Here is a 19,092-nt window from a genome sequence, read left to right on the forward strand (position 1 = left end):
TGGTCTGAGGAGGAGTGGGTCTGAGCACTTTTTTTTAAGCTCACCAAGTGATGCTCACCCAGCAGTGAGTGTTGAGAATTACTGGATTAGAGTAGTTGGGAGGGGAGGTGGGGAAAGCATTAGTGAATTGAGGTCAAGTGTAGAATGTTAGGACAGACAATGAGTCAGTAGTGGGAGGGTGTTTATCATCATTGTCCCTGCCTCGCACTATGCCAAGCTCCCCGTGCAGGCTGACCAACTTCTCGGACATAGAAGAGTCAGTGACCCCTTCCTCAGAAGACTGTGAGAAGCAGGCTCAAGAGAACACACCTACCACAGACAATAGGGTGGTGAAGGCCTAGGGCAGGGGTTGAGGACTAGAAGGGGTCAATGGGGGGAAAGGGGGACATATGTAATACTTTCAACAATGAAGATTTTTTAAAAAAAGAGAGAACACACCTCCACCCTCAGCCCCAAATCAGAGTTTAGCATGTCTGCTCTCAGCACTGCTCCTGAAGACCAGGACTTTGCAGACCTGAGGCCTCCTGCCTGCAGATACGTTCCCTTAACCACTACAATAGACTGAGCTTGTTACCATTAACCAAGTTCTCTATCTTGGGCTTCCTTCCTTCACAACCACCACACCAAGATCAGCAACTCATCCACCATCTCACACACTGGTACACAAGGAGAGACTAAGCAGTCTGGCTAAGAACAGAGAGCTAACAGGTGGTTACCACTGAGCCTCAATCCCCCAACTTGCCTCCAAATCCTCCTTGCAGCAAAAGCTAGAAACAATAACAAAATCAATAGTGGGAATACACAGCTAGCATTCTTTTGTTACTGTGTGCCAAAACACCATGCTCAGTGCCTAATATGGACCAGCTCAGTTAATTCCCACAACCACCTCATGGCTGATGGGATTCCCATTTTATATATTTGGAAACAGGTTTGGAGAATTTAACCATCTGGGTGAATTTGGGTCAAGAAGCAGAGCCAGAGAGAAGCCCAGGCACTGTGACTCCACAGCCCACCTCTTAGTATTCTTTATCCGGGCTGTCTCCATGGAAAACTGGTGGAGCCAGAAGGCTGGAGGACCACACCCTGCAATGAAGCAGGTGAATCACCTCCCTGGAGACCCAGATTTCTTACCTGTAACATGAGTGTGGGAGCAGATAATGAGTAAGGCCCCTTCCAACCAATAGCTTTGCTCACTGTATCATTCCCAGCACCAACCACAGGACCAAGAGAGCCACACTGCACTGTGATGAGAGGAAAATCAGAGTGTCTCACTCAGGATTGTGTGTTTATTTTTTAATTGAAAAATTTTTCATAACATAAAATTTACCATACTAACGGTTTTTAAGTGTACAGTTCAGTGGCATTAAGTATACTCACATTGTTGTACAACCATGACTACCATCCATCTCCAGAACATGTTTCATCTTTCCCAACTGAAAGTCTCTAACCATTAAACCTAACTCCCCATCCCATCTCCCAGTCCCTGCAGCCACCATTCTAGTTTCTGCCTCAATGAATGTGACTACTCTAGGTACCTCATGTAAGTGGGGTCACACAGCATCTGTCCTTTTGTGCCTGGCTTATTTCACTTAGCATAATTTCCTCAAGGTTCATCATGATAGCATGTGACAGGAACACCTTCCTTTTTAAGGATGAATAACAATCCACTGTATAGACATACTACATTTTGTTTACCCATTCATTTGTCAATGGACACTTAGTTTGCTTCCACCTTTTGGCTATAGTGGCTAATGCTGCTATGAACATGGGTATATAGGTTACTCTGGGTTTTTAATGAGGCAAAATGGATTCAATTTACTCATAAACAAACCAGAACTCATTGCCCTTCCTAAATGGGCCAAGCACTGTAATCACAGCCCACACTCTCTGTATCATGCATGGGAAGCAGAGTCACACACAGCACTGCTCAATCACTGGTCCAGAGTCCTGTCGCTAGTCTGGCTCTTTGCCTATAACTGAAGAATAATGAACACATCTGCCTAAGGAAAATCATCTGCCAGAAAAGTACCATAAAGAGGAAAAGCTGAGTGTACTTTGCAGGGGACTGAAGGTGGAGTTTTCTTGACAGCACATCAATTTCTAGAATAACTAGGATTTCTTTTAACCACCCTGCAGTTAGTGCAAGCAGTAAAAAATAAAAAATAAATAAGAAGATTCAATAATAAAAGTCCTTTTTTATTCTCACAAAAATTTTTTCATTCTTGTTCCGGTGTCTCCTACATGTCTCTACTCCATTTTCAAAAAATAATAAATTGGAAGAATAAAGAAGAAACTTTGACAGTTAACTATCTTGTTAGCATTGCTTATAGTCCCTCCTTTGCAAATCAATGATGTTTCAGGTATTTTTACTCTGTTTGGTCTGAATGAGAGTGTGGCACCCTCCCCTCTGAGTCCCACCAGAAAGGCAGGATCCACCACTTTGACAGTCCTCAGACCGGCCAACCTCCTGAAGGCCAGGGCAAAAGGGATAAGGAGGCTGGGAGTCTTAATAACAGAATGAACTCAAAACACTTGGAAAGAGAGAAGCTGAAGTTGCAAAAAGAGATGTTTTCGCCAAAATGTACCAAATCAGAGAGAGTTTTTTATGCTTCATTATAACCTAGCCATAAAATTGATTTCAACACTGACTTACATTGACACCCTAAGTGAAACAAGACATTCAGATAAGAGCAATCAAACTGACACTCCATTGACTGGGTTTGGGAGGTGAATAAGCTAAAGAAAATAAATGTCCTGCATGTGACATAGCATCTTGTGGGAGACAGAGACAGGAATGATTCTAAGAGACTGAGGGGGCTGAAGTAGTCTATGAAAAAGCCCGGTCTCAGAGCAGGAGAGAGGCAGGACAGACCTGAGAACAAATTCAAAGGTCATTGCAAACAACTTAAAAAAAATGGGAGCCCAGCAGCTCATGAGTTAAGATCACTTCTGTCGCTAGCTATCCTGATCCTGAGGAAGGATGCTGGGTGCCAAATGCATCCTGCCTTGAGTCCAGAGAATGTCAAGGATGTCGGATTGCCATTCTTCAGTCTTTTCCTCTCTTAAGTCATACCATCCAATAAGCAGAGCTCTTCATTTTTGGCACTCTATATAAATAATGCCAATTTGGTTTTTGAAAGAAGGAAAAAACAGCCTGGGAAGGAAGGGCGAGGTTTCATCAAGTTAAACAAGAAGTTCTGCTTGCAATGCCCTTGAAATGGTGACGTCTCAGCTCCCCTTACATGAAATGATCTGTAAGATCCCCAGCTCATGACTCCCAAGCTTGACATTTCCCTTTTATTTTTATTTATTTTTTAAATGTTTTTATTTATTTCAGAGAGGAAGAGAGAGATAGAAACATCAATGAGGAGAGGGAATCATTGATTGGCTGCCTCCTGCACATAGGACCGAGCCCACAAACCAGGCATGTGCCCTTGACTGGAATTGTACCTAGGACCCTTTGGTCCGCGGGCCAACACTCTATCCACTGAGCCAAACCAGCTAGGGCGGACATTTCCCTTTAATAACTACCAGAACTAGAACTACTTATAACGATTTGACAGAATGAAATCCACTACAGACAGATGAAGACTTTCCCACTCGGAGACTCTCTCCCGCAATAACCATATGCCAAGGGGTGGTGAGAGGAGTCAACAGTCACCAAATAAACTGGGCCACGCAAAATGATTTTAAAAATTACTTCTAGCTCTACTTAAACATTCCAGGGGACCTAGAAAAATAACGACATTATTTTCCATTCACTGGCTTCCTCCCGTAATTCTAAAAAATTATTTTTAAATTTAATTAATGTCATGACTTACATTAATATATAACTTCACCTTTTCTGAAGCTTCTATGGAAAGATTTTATTTTTTTAAGGGCTAAAAATGATATTTTATAAGAGATAAAAGGAAATATTATCCATATAGCCATTAGACAAAATAACCACACTCACATAAATCTGGGTTACCAATCCATCCCTCTCTCTCTCTTTCATTAAAACCAGCATTTCATCCTTTAAAGAAAAGCCACCAAAAATGGGAACATGAACCAATAATTATACTTAACTATTTCATGGAGAGTGGTGTGCTGCTTTTAAATCTAAAAATACCCTCTGACTATTAAGCCCTGTGTTTATTTTTTTCACCTTTCACCTGTTTTCCTAAATATCCTTTGGTAACAGATTGGTTCAGACTAAAGAATACAATATCACTTAAGACAGTGGTCGGCAAACTGCGGCTCCTGAGCCACATGTGGCTCTTTGGCCCCTTGAGTGTGGCTCTTCCACAAAACACCACGTGCGGGCGCGCACGTACAGTGCAATTGAAACTTCGTGGCCCATGCGCAGAAGTCGGTTTTCGGCCAGCCACACTCAAGGGGCCAAAGAGCTGCATGTGGCTCGCGAGCCGCGGTTTGCCGACCACTGACTTAAGACAACATGAGCTTCGATAACCAAGAAGAGACACACCTGTGCTCATCAAGCACACCCACCCCAACAGGACCTGCACTGTTGGCTGAGAGGCCACGTGGCGCAACAAAACTGGAGAAACAACAACACTTATGAGGCATCCAAGGGAAAGCTCAGGGGGTGTCTGCATGCAATGGTTCAAAATGCGGAGAAACACAGTGTCTAAGAAGAAGAAATCACAGTGGTTATCACAGAGCTAATGACAAAGAAGAAATTGCAGAAAAAAATGACAAGATCCATTATCCACTGCAGCTCCAACAACATATTACAATCTCCATCCCCTAAAACCTAAACTCTAGATTCACATGGCATTTTTCAACAACATAGACACTCCATCCCTTTCTTCCCTCACCTCTGCCTTCCCATGATCCCTCGCATAGGACAAAGAGTAAAGATTTTTTTTCTTAAGATCCCAAATGTGTCCCCATATTGTAGATTATCATAAGCCCATTCTTTAAAGTCCATTCCCCACAAAATCCAAAATAGTGGTACAAATTTATTGAACCACCCAGAGTGTTGAATATCAAATGCTACTTACAGTTCTGAAATCAGCATAACCCTAGTAACTAAAGAACAAGCAGATATCTTACAGTAGGATAGAAATAGAATTTCTTTTGCGTATATCATTAGCAAAATTATGCAGCTAGATAATCCCTGTTTATAATTGGGGGGAGGGGGCTACATAATTAATGCTTTATTAAACTCTGCTCAGAAGATCTGAGAAAAGAATCTGAGCCAGCTGCACTGTTTAATATCCTCTCTGACGGAGGTGTGTGCGTAGGTGGTTCATTTGAAATCCTCCCTTCAACATTATACTTCAACATCTTTGACACCTTGGTGGTGGTGGTGTTTTTCCTCCTTTGTCTTACTCTATCTTTTAAGGCAAAGAACATAAAACGTTTAATTAGCAACAGAAGAGTCTAAGAACAGTGATGCTTAAAAAGCTGTGTTTCTATGAAACATTGATCCGGTTCATGCAGGAAGGCTTTGTGCTGGAGAATAATCTCCAAGATTCATGCAATTTTAATGAAAGTGCTTCAGAACTCCACTTCCTTTTTTTGTGTTTGGCCTCCTGTTCAGTCCCCTGAATATTTCAAACACCTCTAATCCTGTGTCTCAGAAGGTCAGAAGTGGGCGTAGCATTTGTAGGAGTCAAAAATGAGTGTTGTAAGAATTTGAATAGTACATACAAAAGGATAACAAATATCTCAATTTTTTATTTCATGAACTAAAAAACTGTTCAGATTTAAAAGGAATAAATAATGATGCCCAATCTTACCTATTTACTGTCATTTCCTGGATAGTTTTCTTTATTCACAAGATATATGCTCATTGTTCAATTTTTTTTTAAGTATATTTTATTGATATTTCACAGAGAGGAAGGGAGAATGATAGAGAGCTAGAAACACCGATGAGAGAGAAACATCCATCAGCTGCCTCCTGCACACCTCCCACTGGGGATGTGCCCGCAACCAAGGTACATACCCTTGACTGGAATCGAACCCGGGACCTTTCAGTCCGCAGGCCGACGCTCTATCCACTGAGCCAAACCGGTTTCGGCTCATTGTTCAATTTTTTAAAGAAAATCCAAACATTTTTAAGAAAAAGAAAACATTCAAAAGCCCACATCTAGAGATAATCATTAGCACCATGAACCTCGTTTCAAACCCCTATGCAGCAGCTCATTTGGACACAGGCCTGCCCACAATGTTACCTGTACTTTCATGCTATCCTTGCCTTGGTAAAATCTGCCCTCTGCCTCAAGTATATCAAAGAAAGGCGGCCATGCTAATAGAGATCACCTCGTTTTAAAAATGTATTTTTATATATTTTTAGAGAGAGAGGAAGGAAGAGGGAGAGAAAGATCTATGCACGAGCAAAGCATCGATCGGTTGCCTCATGCGTGCCCCCTACCGGGGACTGAATCTGCAACCCAGGCATGTGTCCTGACCAGGAACCAAACCAGCAACCTTTCAGCGCACGGCAATGCCCAACCAACTGAGCCACACTGGCCAGGGCAAGGTTACCTCATTTTTAATGGCTGCATAGAACTCGGTTGCACAATTGTACCACATTTCACTACCATTAACACAGTGATGAATTTTGCGCATCTGTCTCTGCACGCATCTCCAATTTTCCTACCGTACTTGGTAAATGTAAAGAAGTGCCTCCATCAAAGGGAGGCCTGCCTACACATGGACACAATGCCAGATTGGCTCCCGGAAAGGATTAATATGAGAGTCACCCTTGGCTCCACACTCTTGCCAAAACTGGGCTGTGTCCATTTTGTGTTTTAGTTATATGCTGCACATCTTAATCTCATTTGTCATTTAGACATTTAGGATGCTTTTGCTGCTCAGAAGTACTTCATTTTTTATGTAACAAAAATCACCTACCTTTATTCTGCAGTCTCTAAATCTTATCAATCACGTTTGGAAAGTATTTCTGCAGCTCAAGAGCACCCATATTTTACTTTTACTGCTTTACACTCTTTAACCTTCATATTTTCCAGCCACCTGAAATTTATTTTAGTATACGGTGTGATAAAAGGATCCATTTTTATTTTGTTTTCCAAGCTGATAGATAATTATCCAAACATGATTTACTGAATAATCCATTTTTTTTTCTTCACTGGTTTGAGATGCTACCTCTATCATATACCAAAATTACCACAATATACTGATACTACCTATTTCTGGACTTTCTTTTCTGTTCCATTGACTGAATTATTAAGTGATCAATTTAAGGTCTATTCCAGCAACCAAAGGATGGATTGACAGTGTCAAATTCTGTCTCTACAGTTAACGAATGGCTGTGCTACTTTGGATAAGGCCTGAACCTCTCTGTGCCTTAACTGCCTCATCAGTAAGATGGGTATAATGGTAACTACCTCACAGGGTTTTATAGAGTTACATTAAATGGTAAGAGCTATACATGTGCCTTATCATCTACACTAAAAGTAAGCAAAGGGACCTGATCCCTGCCTTTAGGAGTTTAGAGAACAATGAGGGAGACAGACATTTAGTCACATGGCCACAAAACTAATGCACAATGACAAACCACAATAAATGAATTAAGGGGAAACTCATACAATCTGGCAGATCAGAGAAGGTGCTTCCCAGAAGTAACACTTGAATCAAGGGCTAACGGATGAGCAGGAGTGAAGTATCCCCAGGGTACTGGGAGGGTGGGCAGTCAATCAGGCCCAGGGTCCTGGCCGCAGAGCCCCACCCACAACTGCCTGTTCTGGGGGCACTCCTGTGTGCTTCATCGCATCCTCAGAGTGAGACTCCATGACCACCTCTTCCAAAAAGCCAGAGATACGGTCTTCCATAAGAAAGATAATGATGTAAATCATATCATAGAATCTTATTCATTCAATAGCAATTATCTGAGCTTCAGCAAAACGTTAAGAAGCAGTTCTTTAACTTCAAGACTAACCTTTTTGAATTAAAGTACGCAAGAGTCTGTGAAACCAACATCTGTTATTTTTTTTACATGCAAATAACAGTACCTTTCTCAGATCTGGAATAATCTCTGCTGGTCAGAGTTCCCCTGGGTACACCTGATAAATAGCCTTCCACTTTTCTACATGCTGAAGAAACACAGTGTCAGCCATGGCCTCTCTACCAAAGCACCCTCGCATTCCTTTGTTGTACTTGAGACAGTGTCTAATTATATATTTGCATGATTATTGCTCTGTCTTCTACACTACATGCCAGTTCCGTGCAGGCAGGGAATGAGTATTTTATTCACCTCTCTGTACCCAGGATTCAGCGCAGAGCCTGGGAGGTAATCGATTTCATGTCTACTGTTTGTAAGGCAGATGGATGATCAGAGCCCAATGTGAGGGGAAACCGGCACTAAATCAGGGGGCAGAGGCAAGGGTCAGATCACGCAGGCCCTTGCAGCTCGCTACTTAGGATTTTGGTCTTTGCAACCAGAAGTGGCAAGGACATACTCGAGTTTTGAAAAAATAACCCAGGTCAAAATGTGGCCTGACTGGAGACAGGAGGGAAAGGCTGACTAGTAACCTTGATACAAAATGTGACACTACAACGTAGGAAGGAGTCACTATAATCAGAGAACCTAAAACGTCAAAAGGGGAAGGGAAACTGAAATGAAGTCTATTCCCCACAGTGGAGTCCCAGTTCTGAGCAGTTTCACTCATCCAAAAAAATAAAATAAAATTTTATTGATCAAAGAGAAAGGGAGAGGGAGAGAGATAGAAACATCAATGATCAGAGAGAATCACTGATCAGTTGCCTCCTGCACACCCCCAACGGGGAACAGAGCCTGCAATCTGGGCATGTGCCCTGACCCAGAATCGAGCTGTGACCTCCCAGTTCATAGGGTCGATGCTCAACCACTGAGCCACACAGCCAGGCCATCCAAGGGATATTAATTATCAGCTATGAAAAGACATCTCCTGTGTATTAAATACAGTGAATATACAAACAATATTAAATCAAGACCACAAAGCCTAGTGGGCAAAAGCCTTTGCACTGCCATATTTGTAACTCAACAGCACCACGGTTTACTACTCTTTATTTCATGAGGCGGAATCTTTGACTCTGTTTTCCAATTTAAAAGTTAATATTGGCTCCAGAAATTTGAAGATATTTTGCAGAAGCTGAAAGAAAACAAGCTTTACTCCAGAAATGACCTCACAGCCTATTTGTCTCAGAGCTCAAGGCACTTTTCACTGAAGCCACCAAAGAGTGCCAGGCCCCAGAGAAGGCCAAACCACCCATAAAGGCACACTCATGCACAATCAGCAGCCACCGCAGCGCTCTGCGAGCTCTTGCCAGACATGTCCTCTCTGGGAGGAAGCTGGACGTGGCCTGCCCGTCTCAAGGCTGGGAGACCAGTCACAGGCTACGGAGGTAGTATGCCTGAGAGGGGTCACAGGTTGGACCAGATGGGGTGGAGAGGCTGTGTTTCATGGTAGTGGGTCCTCCACTGTGTTCTATTTTGTTTGGGGTGGAGAACAGGGGGCATTATTTTTCCATCCATGGCTTCCTAAATTTTACATTTTCTGTTCTCAAAATAGAAACCAACCAGAGGTATTTTGCACTCATGTTCAAGGGGACCACTGGAAATGTCTCCTATCTTCTGAGGGTGTCTCCACCTCACTCATTCTTCTTGGCTGGGATGGCACTGCCTCCAAGCCTTTTGTGGAGAAGCTAAGAAGTGACAGGCACCCAGGAGACTTGTGGTGTAAGGGCTGAAGAATGATGCTGAACACTCAGCACCAAATTACCAAGAACATCTTGCAGAAGTGCTCTTCTACACTCCACGTGTCTCAGGCACCCTCCTTCCCAGAATCAAAGCCATGACACTGTCCCTAAGAAAGACTAGGGACATGGGGAAAACCTACACTTAAAACAAATGCAAAAGTCACCCTCGCCGGTTTGGCTCACAGGGGTCCTCAAACTTTTTAAACAGGGGCCAGTTCACTGTCCCTCAGACCGTTGGAGGGCCGGACTATAGTTTTTTAAAAAAAACTATGAACAAATTCCTATGTGCACTGCAGGCCCGGGACGAGTCGGCTGCTAAGCAGGACAGGCAGCGGCACCCGGCGGGCTGGATAAATGTCCTCGGCGGGCCGCATGTGGCCCGTGGGCCGTAGTTTGAGGACACCTGGTAGAACGTCGGCCTGCAGACCGAAGGATCCCGGCTTTGATTCTGGTCAGGGCACATATTTCAGTTGCAGGCTCCTCTCCAGCCAGGGCCCTGGTCAGGGTGCGTGCTGGAGGCAACCAATAGATGTGTTTCTCTCACATTTCTCTCTGTCTTTCCCTCTCAAAAAAAAAAAAAAAAAAAAAAAAAAAAAAAAATCAATGGAAAAATATCCTTTTATTTTTTAAAAAAGGAAAGAAATGCAAAGGTCATTAGCAGCTTTCTTTTTTATGATGCTTCTACACTTCTTAGAGAAACAGGAAATGCATTCAAAAGAAATCGAAGCAAAAGTTTAATTCTGGGCTCCATGGAGGGTGAGGCAGGCACTCAAAATAGTCTGAAGCTAAATGCCTAAACAGCAAACTGGTTTGCCCTCAATCAGAGTGACTGCTTGAAAGATTCTTCTACTTCTTATTTTCAATTTAACCTGAGGAAGGTGGAGATGGGAATAAGAAGTAAAGACCATGGAGTAGAAAGAAAATTTAGTGACATACATCTAACTATAAATCACAAGGAAGGAAATATAGAAACACAAACTCCTCATCCATAGGCTTACTGATCAGGAAAAATCACTGTTTAAATGTTAAGTTTAAAAATAATCTTATAGCCCTGGCTGGGTAGCTCAGTTAGTGAGAGCATCGTCCTTGATATGCCAAGGTTCAATCCCCAGTCAGGGCATGCACAAAGAAGAAACAACCAATGAATGCATCAATAAGTGAAACCACAAATCAATGTTTCTCTCTCTCTCTCTCAAATCAATTTTTAAAAAATAAATGGATTAAAAAAGGTCTTATAGCAATATAGCACAGTGCCTGGCATATAAATTCTCAGTGTATTTTAGCTACTATGATAGATCCTTTTCCCCAATATTAGGCCTGTTGCATAACTGATTTTTGGCCTGCTTTTTTCACTTACCAATAATCATAAATATTTCCCTACATAAATAAATACTGCCCTACAAGTAAAACGGCTTATATACACTCCATAGCAGCGGTCACCAAACTTGCGGACCCCACGGACCACCACCGGTTGGCGACCGCTGCTCCATAGTATAGACATAGAATAATTTATTTCCCTATCCCCTATAGGGGACATTTAGGTTGTTTCCAATTTTTCACTACAATACCTACTAAAGTGAACAACTGTGGGCACAAGTTTCGTATGCTTACATATTTATTTTCCGTGGGTAGATTCCAGAAAACATAATTACAAGGAAGAGAACTGCTGAGTTCTTCCATATATTGCCAGAAGTGTCTCAACAGTTTACACTCCCACCACCAATGAGAACGCACATTCCTACACCCTTGCTTTCTAAGTTCTCATCTTTCCATCTATGCAGTTCTAAAGAATGAAAAATGTCATAAACTGCTGCTTGATTCCCATGATTTGCATATTTGTATCCTGGCCACTTGCAGTTCTTCCTTATTGCCTTTCCATATGTTTTACTTGTCTATTAAGGTGCGCATCTTTATCGTAATTATTACTATATGCTTTAAGATATTTCTTAGACATTTAAGGTTGGAATACATCTCACAGTTGAGAATTACTGCCAATTACCAACTTTGAAATTAGCTGGTCTGGATTAAAATCCTGGCTCTGCCCCTAAAGCTGTGTAACCTTGGGCAATTTACTTAACCTCTCTGTGCTTCAGTGCTCCTTGGTAAAATTAGAGCAAGAATGCCCTTATATGATGGTTGTCATGCGTAGTTAATGAGTTAAAATAATGCCTAGCCATGCTATCCCTTTTTACAATTAAGGAAGTCTATTTTAAATTTACAAATTTACAATTTTATGAGGGCATGCTTTAATTTAACATCTAAATTGACTCTTAAAAATACCTGATGTAGTCCTGGCCATTGTGGCTCAGTTGGGTGGAGCATTGTCCTGTGCACCAAAAGGTCACAGATTTGATTCCCGGTCAGGGCACATATGGGAGGCAACCGATTAATGTTCCTCTCTCACATTAATATTTCTCTCTTTCCTTCTTCCTTCCACTCTCTCTAAAATTAAGAAAAAATGTATCCCTGGGTGAGGATTAAAAAACAACAAAAGAAGAAAGCACCTGATCACTTTTTAAAAATCTGATTTTTAAAGCACAAATAAACAAATTAAAAATGTATACACAGGTTAATTCCACAGATGGACAAATAGACAGATAATAGAAAAGAAACATAAAGGATGCATTAATCCAACATATATCTACTGACTGCCTACCATGGGACAGGCACTGGGGACACAATGAAGGACAGAACAGAAATCCTTTATGCTCACCCTGGGTGATGCCAACAAGGAAACTGATGCTTGCAATGCAGTGGGCCAACCTCTACATTTAGAAGTATTCTGGGCAGTTTTCATTGCACGTGGAAAGGCATTTGACCCCCACCAAATGAGGGAAGGTTATATTTCCGTGAGAAATTATCAAGCTGAGATGTAGTGATTACTCAAGGACCAAGTACAAGAGAGGAAAGGGAATGTCCACAGAGGACAGCACGGTGCAAAGGCTCAGAGGCAGTTATACTTGTGTGATACAATGGGATGATGTAAACGATAATCACACAAATAAAGAGCTGTGAGAGATGAGACTAGATCTGCAACGGGGGTCAGATCATGGTTCAAACTCCTCCACGGGACTGATAAGGACCTTGTGCTGGGAGCCATTGGGAGCCACTGAAGAGGTTGAGGCAGAGGAGCAACATTAGGTGTGCTCTTCAGAATGACCATAGGTACACTTAGACATGGATCAGAGGGGAACAGGACAAGGTGCACAAAATGTCGGAACTGAAACTCATGCACAAGACCATATTCCTCAACTCTCGAACTTGGGATTTGTGTTGGGGGAGGGGAGTGGGTGTTGAAGTCAAGTGACCAGTGACTTGTCTGGGGTCTCAAAGGTCCTCAGAATTGGAAAACTGGCAGGACATCTGAATTCCCTGAGCTTCCTCTCCTGGGATCCTATTGATCACGTTCTATACAGACTGGCGGTATTTCACCATTTTCTAAGCGATTTCAAGAGCTTCTCTTGAAGTACGCCTCTGCCTCTTTTCTGAACATTAGTTACAGAATGGATGACTCCACAAATGGCCCCTTTTATGATACATAATCAAACCCCCTTGTCCTGGGCAGAAAATTCCTTGATGGTCAGAAACTGGTCAACCACTTATGCAATTAAATCATGGAAGTGGGCAAGTTTTGATCAGTTGGTGCAGAACTGTACCCTGGACAAGGATAACATTCGCTGTATTCTTCTTTCAATCATCTGATTTCATGAAGGAAAAAGTATCATTGTATTTCAGGGTATCTACCGTTTGTCTAACATTTCATAATCTCCTGTTTTAACAAAAGCAGAATAAACTTCAAGCTCACAGATTTACTCAAGCAAGGGTATCTAGAACTTAACATACCTGTGTGTGGAAATTTCCTATACTTCTATGACAAGTGACAGTGGTTCTCCCATTTATGAAAGTGATATGATTCATTTTTCAATTAAACTCAAATCAATAGTTTAAACATAAATACAGATGCCAAAAGTCATGAAGATAAAACTGAATGACAAATTTGGGGAACAGTCAAATTATTCCACCATAACCATATGAGAAGCGTCTAAAGAAGTTGACTGCCTAAATTCACCTGAATCAAGTAGTAGACAGTGATATCAGACACCAAAAATTTAGATCTTATAAAGGACAAGCCAGTACATATCACATGATATCAGCATAATTCACTGCCTCGTAAAAGTAAAGTAATTAAATTTAGACAAGTGCATTGATAAAGAAATTTTATGATAACTTTTCTGGCTAGGACACATTCTTTCATATAAAATGATTTACATTGAAAATAGATAAAAATGTTTTAAATATGTATATCCTGTGACATTCAAGGTAGTGGAAAGAGCTTTTATATCATGAATTAAATGTATTTTTAATCATCACAAAACACTTTTTTAATTTAGATTATTTATTGTTTGAAGTATTGATTACAAAATACTTGTTGGACAATTTCAATTTTGAAACCACGATCCTTCCCATCTTCCCTGGCCAGTTTTCTCAGTGGTTAGAGCATTGTCTGCACACCAGAGTCACCGGGTCAATTCCTGGTCTGGGCAAGAGAAGGAAGCAACCAATCAATGTGTCTCTCTCCTCCATCTCCATCCTTTCCTTACATTCTCTCTAAAAATCAATGGAAAAAATATCCTCAGATGAGGATTAAAATTAATAATAAAAGTAAAATAAATTTAGAGAAGAGATGGATGATGAGCACTATAGGGATCTCTATGAATAATTGGTACTGGGTTCAAGGTGAAGGTAATGACCAAAAATGTGGAAAATCTAAAGATTCTGGATTTGTGAGATTTAAAGGGACACAGATACACAGAGAGTAATGGAAGAATTGAACAGGAAAGAGCTTAATGGAAAACAATTTTATATTTCTTAAACTTAATTAAAAAGTGTAACAGAAGACAGAACTCAAGTGCAAGGTTGAACACAAGAAACAGAATAGAATCTCTGGATAACAGGACATTAACTCTCATGAGTAAAATCTTGAGGAGGTGTTTGATGAGGAACATCTCCAGAAAGCACACCCTTCAGTCAGTCTAGAACAGGGGTGGGCAAACTTTTTGACTCGAGGGCCACAATGGGTTCTTAAACTGGACCGGAGGGCCGGAACAAAAGCATGGATGGAGTGTTTGTGTGAACTAATATAAATTCAAAGTAAAGGAGCGGAGGGGAGAGCAAGAGAACCCTCCGCTCTTTCGGCTCCGCGGGCCGGATAGAACAGCCGAACGGGCCGGATCCGGCCCACGGGCCGTAGTTTGCCCACGGCTGGTCTAGAAGCATGATGGAGGAGAGTTATAGCAAAGGGTTTAGGTTTGTAGGTCCCTCTTGCTTAGAAGTAGTCTAATGAGTAATACAAACATGGCCAGCAAGCCACTGTACACAGCATTTGTCCAACATGAAGAAGCACACTGGAATCACTTCAGTGAGCAGTAAATGCGAAGAACGAGAAGGGTGAAAGCTGCGCCCACCCTGAACTCAGTTCCTACAGGACACGCCCCCTGGGGTTATTTCATTACTCAGATGCAGAACCATGTCTGACTGTTCTCTCCCCAGCCACGCTGCCCAACTGGCACCAAGGCCTTACAGGACATCTCAGGGGCCAGAACTCATCCTTCCCAGAGTGTCGGACACTGTCCACCAGCTGCACTTAGAACCCCATTCAGGGCTTTGGATCCATAAAACATGGCAAAGAACACAGAGCTAACATATCACAGACAAACTCCAGTGTGCTGCATGCATCTGCAATCCTCAAAAACAACTTCACCAACAACTTCAGATTCCCACGGAGCTGGCTGATGTACTAGATAAGGGCATGTCATTGTGTCTGTGTTGGCACTGCCCTTCCACAAGCACAGACAGATGCAGGGTGAAGTGTAACCACTCTACTCTCACTGGTAAAAATCACCGAGACTCATAATTCAAAACCTCCTCATGGTTCTACAGTCTCTACATTCCAAGGTTAATGAAGCTGTCATTGTACTACCAAGTTAAGAGGCTGCTCAAAAAGTAAACAACTTCACTGTTTAAAATTGATCAGGAACAAAACAGCAGCAAAAAACGTGGTTCACCAGAGAAAAATACCTAAATATAAAAAATTACAGGAAGAAAACTGTAAAATATAAAATGTATTTTTAAAAAAAATATGGAACATGACCCTTATGTATTTAGAAAAGACTGACTCAGCAAAATAGACTTACAATGTATATTTATGATGGATTATGTGCATATACATAAACTCATAAGCATATATAAATTAATGTGTTATAGTCACAGGGAGAGCAAAGACTTCTCACCTCTTACCAACACCTACTTCTACATTGTTGATACACTGCTGGACTACAATTCCCAGCCTCCTCCCTTCTTCTGTTGCACTTACATCTATTACAGTTGGGTCATATTACGAGTTCCAGCCAACTGAACACAAACAAAAGTGATTGTTCCAGTTATTAGTTTTCTGTTGTTGCATAACAAATTACCACCAATTTAGCAGTGTGAAACAATAACCATCTATTAGCTCACAGTTCTACAGGTCAGAAGTCTGGGCCAGCTTGACTGGGTCATCTGTTTAGCATCACACAAGGCAAAAATCCAGGTATGAGCTAGACTAGGCTTCTGTCTGCAGGCTCTAGGGAAGAATTCCTTTCCATCAGGTTGTTGGCAGAATCCATTTCTTTAAGGCTGCGGGCCTAGGATCTCTGATTCCCAGCTGGCTGTCATCCAAGAGCTATTCTCTGCTCCTAGAGGCTGAGTGCATTCCTTCCCACACGCCCCCTCCACCTTTAAACAGCAGCGGCATGTCCAGTCTTTCTCATACTTCCAATCTCTTTGACTTGCCCTTAGGTAACAGCCAGAGAAAATGCTCTGCTTTTTAAGCACTCATGTGATTAGAGCAAGCCCAACCATAAAATTCTCCCTTTTGCCATAAAAGGTAACAATCTTGGGAGTGACATCTTTTCATAGGGACAGGCTGACCTACACTCAGAGGGGAGGGAACTACATAGGAGGGAGGGTCGAGGGCCTTAGCATTCTGCCCAGCACACTCCTCTTCCAGGCCTGGCCCATGAAAATCTCCCATTCTTGTCCCAGTATGCTCATGCCTTTTGGCAACCTTAAAATTCATATGTTAAAGATAGTGGAACCCTAATCATCCTGGATCCATGAAGCAGATAGGAAATATGAATGAAACAAGCATTGCGCAACAAAGACGCATTAAAATTTCTTGGTTAAACTAAAGCATTAGGCCCTCTTGCAAAGGTAATATTAACACAACCAAATCAACTGGTTGAAAATTAGATCGAAAGAAGAACTTCCATTGTGGTAACTGGCAAATGGAACTGACTACCGGTAGAAGAAAACAGGTCAAAGGTGTTCTAAGGTTTTGAAATAATCTTATTGCCCACATCATCCATATTCTGGAACACTATATCCTGAATTTAAAGTTGTACTAAATGTAAAATCTTCATAAATAGTAGTTATTCCTGAAGCATCAGGCTTAGATGTTAGTAGTGTTTGAACGTATTTGTTGGTAGTCTGCAAAACCATGTGACAGGTGTCACAGCCATGATGTTTCAATAGGTAGAGTTATAGGACTCATCTGAGTCTTTAATACCCACTAGAAGCCTGGTGCACAAAATTCGTGCACTGTGGGGGTGGGGGTCCCCTCAGCCCAGCCTGCGACCTCTCGCAGTCCGGGACCCCTCGGGAGATGTCCTGTGGGGAGTGGGCCTAAGCCGGCAGTCGGACATCCCCCTTGTAGTCTGGGACCCCTAGCTCCTTACTGCCCACCTGCTCGCTGCTCCTTACTGCTCCTTAGTGCTGCTGTGGAGGCGGGAAAGGCTCCCGCCACTGCCGCTGTACTCGGCAGCCATGAGCCCAGCTTCTGGCTGAGCAGCGCTCCCCCTGTGGGAGTGTACTGACCTCCTGCGTTAAGCGTCTGCCCCCTGGTGGAGAGTGTGCATCATAGTGACCGGTTGTTCTAGTCATTCTGCCGTTAGGGTCGCTCAGGCTTTTATTATACTACTAGAAGCCCAATGCACGAAGATTCGTGCTAGAATGGGCCTTCCTTTCCCTGGCTGCCGGAACCGCCTTTCCACTCTGGCCCAGCCCTGGAGCCGCCTCTTTCCACTCTGACCCTGCCTTCCCACACTGCCCAGAGGCCCTGAGATACCGGGGGTGGGGCGGGACGCCATGGCGACGATGCAGGCATCCCGCCCCCAGTCTCTCAGTGCCTGTGTATGCAAATTAACCACCATCTTTGGTGGTTAATTTGCATACTCAATCTGATTGGCTGGTGGGCATAGCAGAGGTACGGTCAATTTACATGTTTGTCTATTATTAGGTAAGATAGATTACAGACCATATAAAGCCTCAAGCATTTGGGCTTCAAAATGATTAGGGAAATAAAATATAAACCCCCAAACTGAGAAAGGTTGTACTGTAATTTTTTAAAAAATACAGTTTTATTGATTTCAGAAAAGAAGGCAGAGGGAGAGAGAGAGAGATAGAAACGTTAATGATGACAATCATTAATCAGCTGCCTCCACGCCCCCTACTGGGGATTGAGCCTGCAACCAGGACATGTGCCCTGACCTGGAATCAAACTGTGACCTCCTGGTTCATAGGTCAATGCTCAACCACAGAGTCATGTTGGCCGGGCTACAGTAAAATTTTATATTTTGCCGACTGCTGCCTTAACATGCCCTACACCAGTGGTCGGCGAACTCATTACTCAACAGAGCCAAATATCAACAGTACAATGATTGAAATTTCTTTTGAGAGCCAAATTTTTTAACTTAAACTTCTTCTAACGCCACTTCTTCAAAATAGACTCGCCTAGGCGGTGGTATTTTGTGGAAGAGCCACACTCAAGGGGCCAAGCATCCGCATGTGGCTCACGAGCCGCAGTTTGCCGACCACTGCCCTACACAAACTGTTAGCACCTACTCAGGTGAACAAGTACCCGAGTGTGATAGGTGACCCATCCCCTTTCTTGCTGCCCCTGACCATGACCTAATAACATTCAAATGCACCAAGGAAATCCCCCTCTAGCCAGCCTTCTCTTGTGCACTCCAACCTGAACTGCAATAGAGGCACTTGCCTGGAGTCCCCATGCTCTCTCTTGGCTCCTCACCTGCTTGGTTGAGCCTGCTTGGTTGAGCCTGCTCCCCTGGCCCTCTCCCCACTGGCCCTCTCTTGGTATTCAGTGCCCCTCCCCCCCCCTCTCTCTCTCTCTCTCTCTCTCTCTCTCTCTCTCCCCCCTCTCGGACCTGTGGGTATAATAAACTTTGTTTTCCTGAACCTTTCTGGGTTCCCTCTTGTGGACACACCTGACTGATTATCACACCTAAGATCACAGAGCAAGGGCACAAAGGATCAAAAGAACAGAAG

General features: G+C 42.7%; 1 protein-coding gene across 4 annotated transcripts in view; it reads right to left on the minus strand.

Annotated features, from left to right (window-relative positions):
* Positions 1-19,092, minus strand: part of SH3GL2 (SH3 domain containing GRB2 like 2, endophilin A1) — a 210,008-nt gene that overhangs the window by 183,706 nt on the left and 7,210 nt on the right. The window contains exon 1 of one of the 4 annotated variants that reach the window (XM_080667636.1): positions 1,132-1,236. The exons of the other annotated variants lie outside the window; for them this stretch is intronic. Within the exon in view, the coding sequence (XP_080523762.1) occupies positions 1,132-1,140 (9 nt within the window). The 5' untranslated portion in view covers positions 1,141-1,236. Of the gene's footprint in view, positions 1-1,131; positions 1,237-19,092 lie in introns of those variants that run through there. 4 annotated transcript variants of the gene reach the window in all.

The sequence above is a fragment of the Plecotus auritus genome (assembly GCF_963455305.1).
Source record: "Plecotus auritus genome assembly, chromosome: 5".
In the NCBI taxonomy this organism is placed as follows: Eukaryota; Metazoa; Chordata; class Mammalia; order Chiroptera; family Vespertilionidae; genus Plecotus; species Plecotus auritus.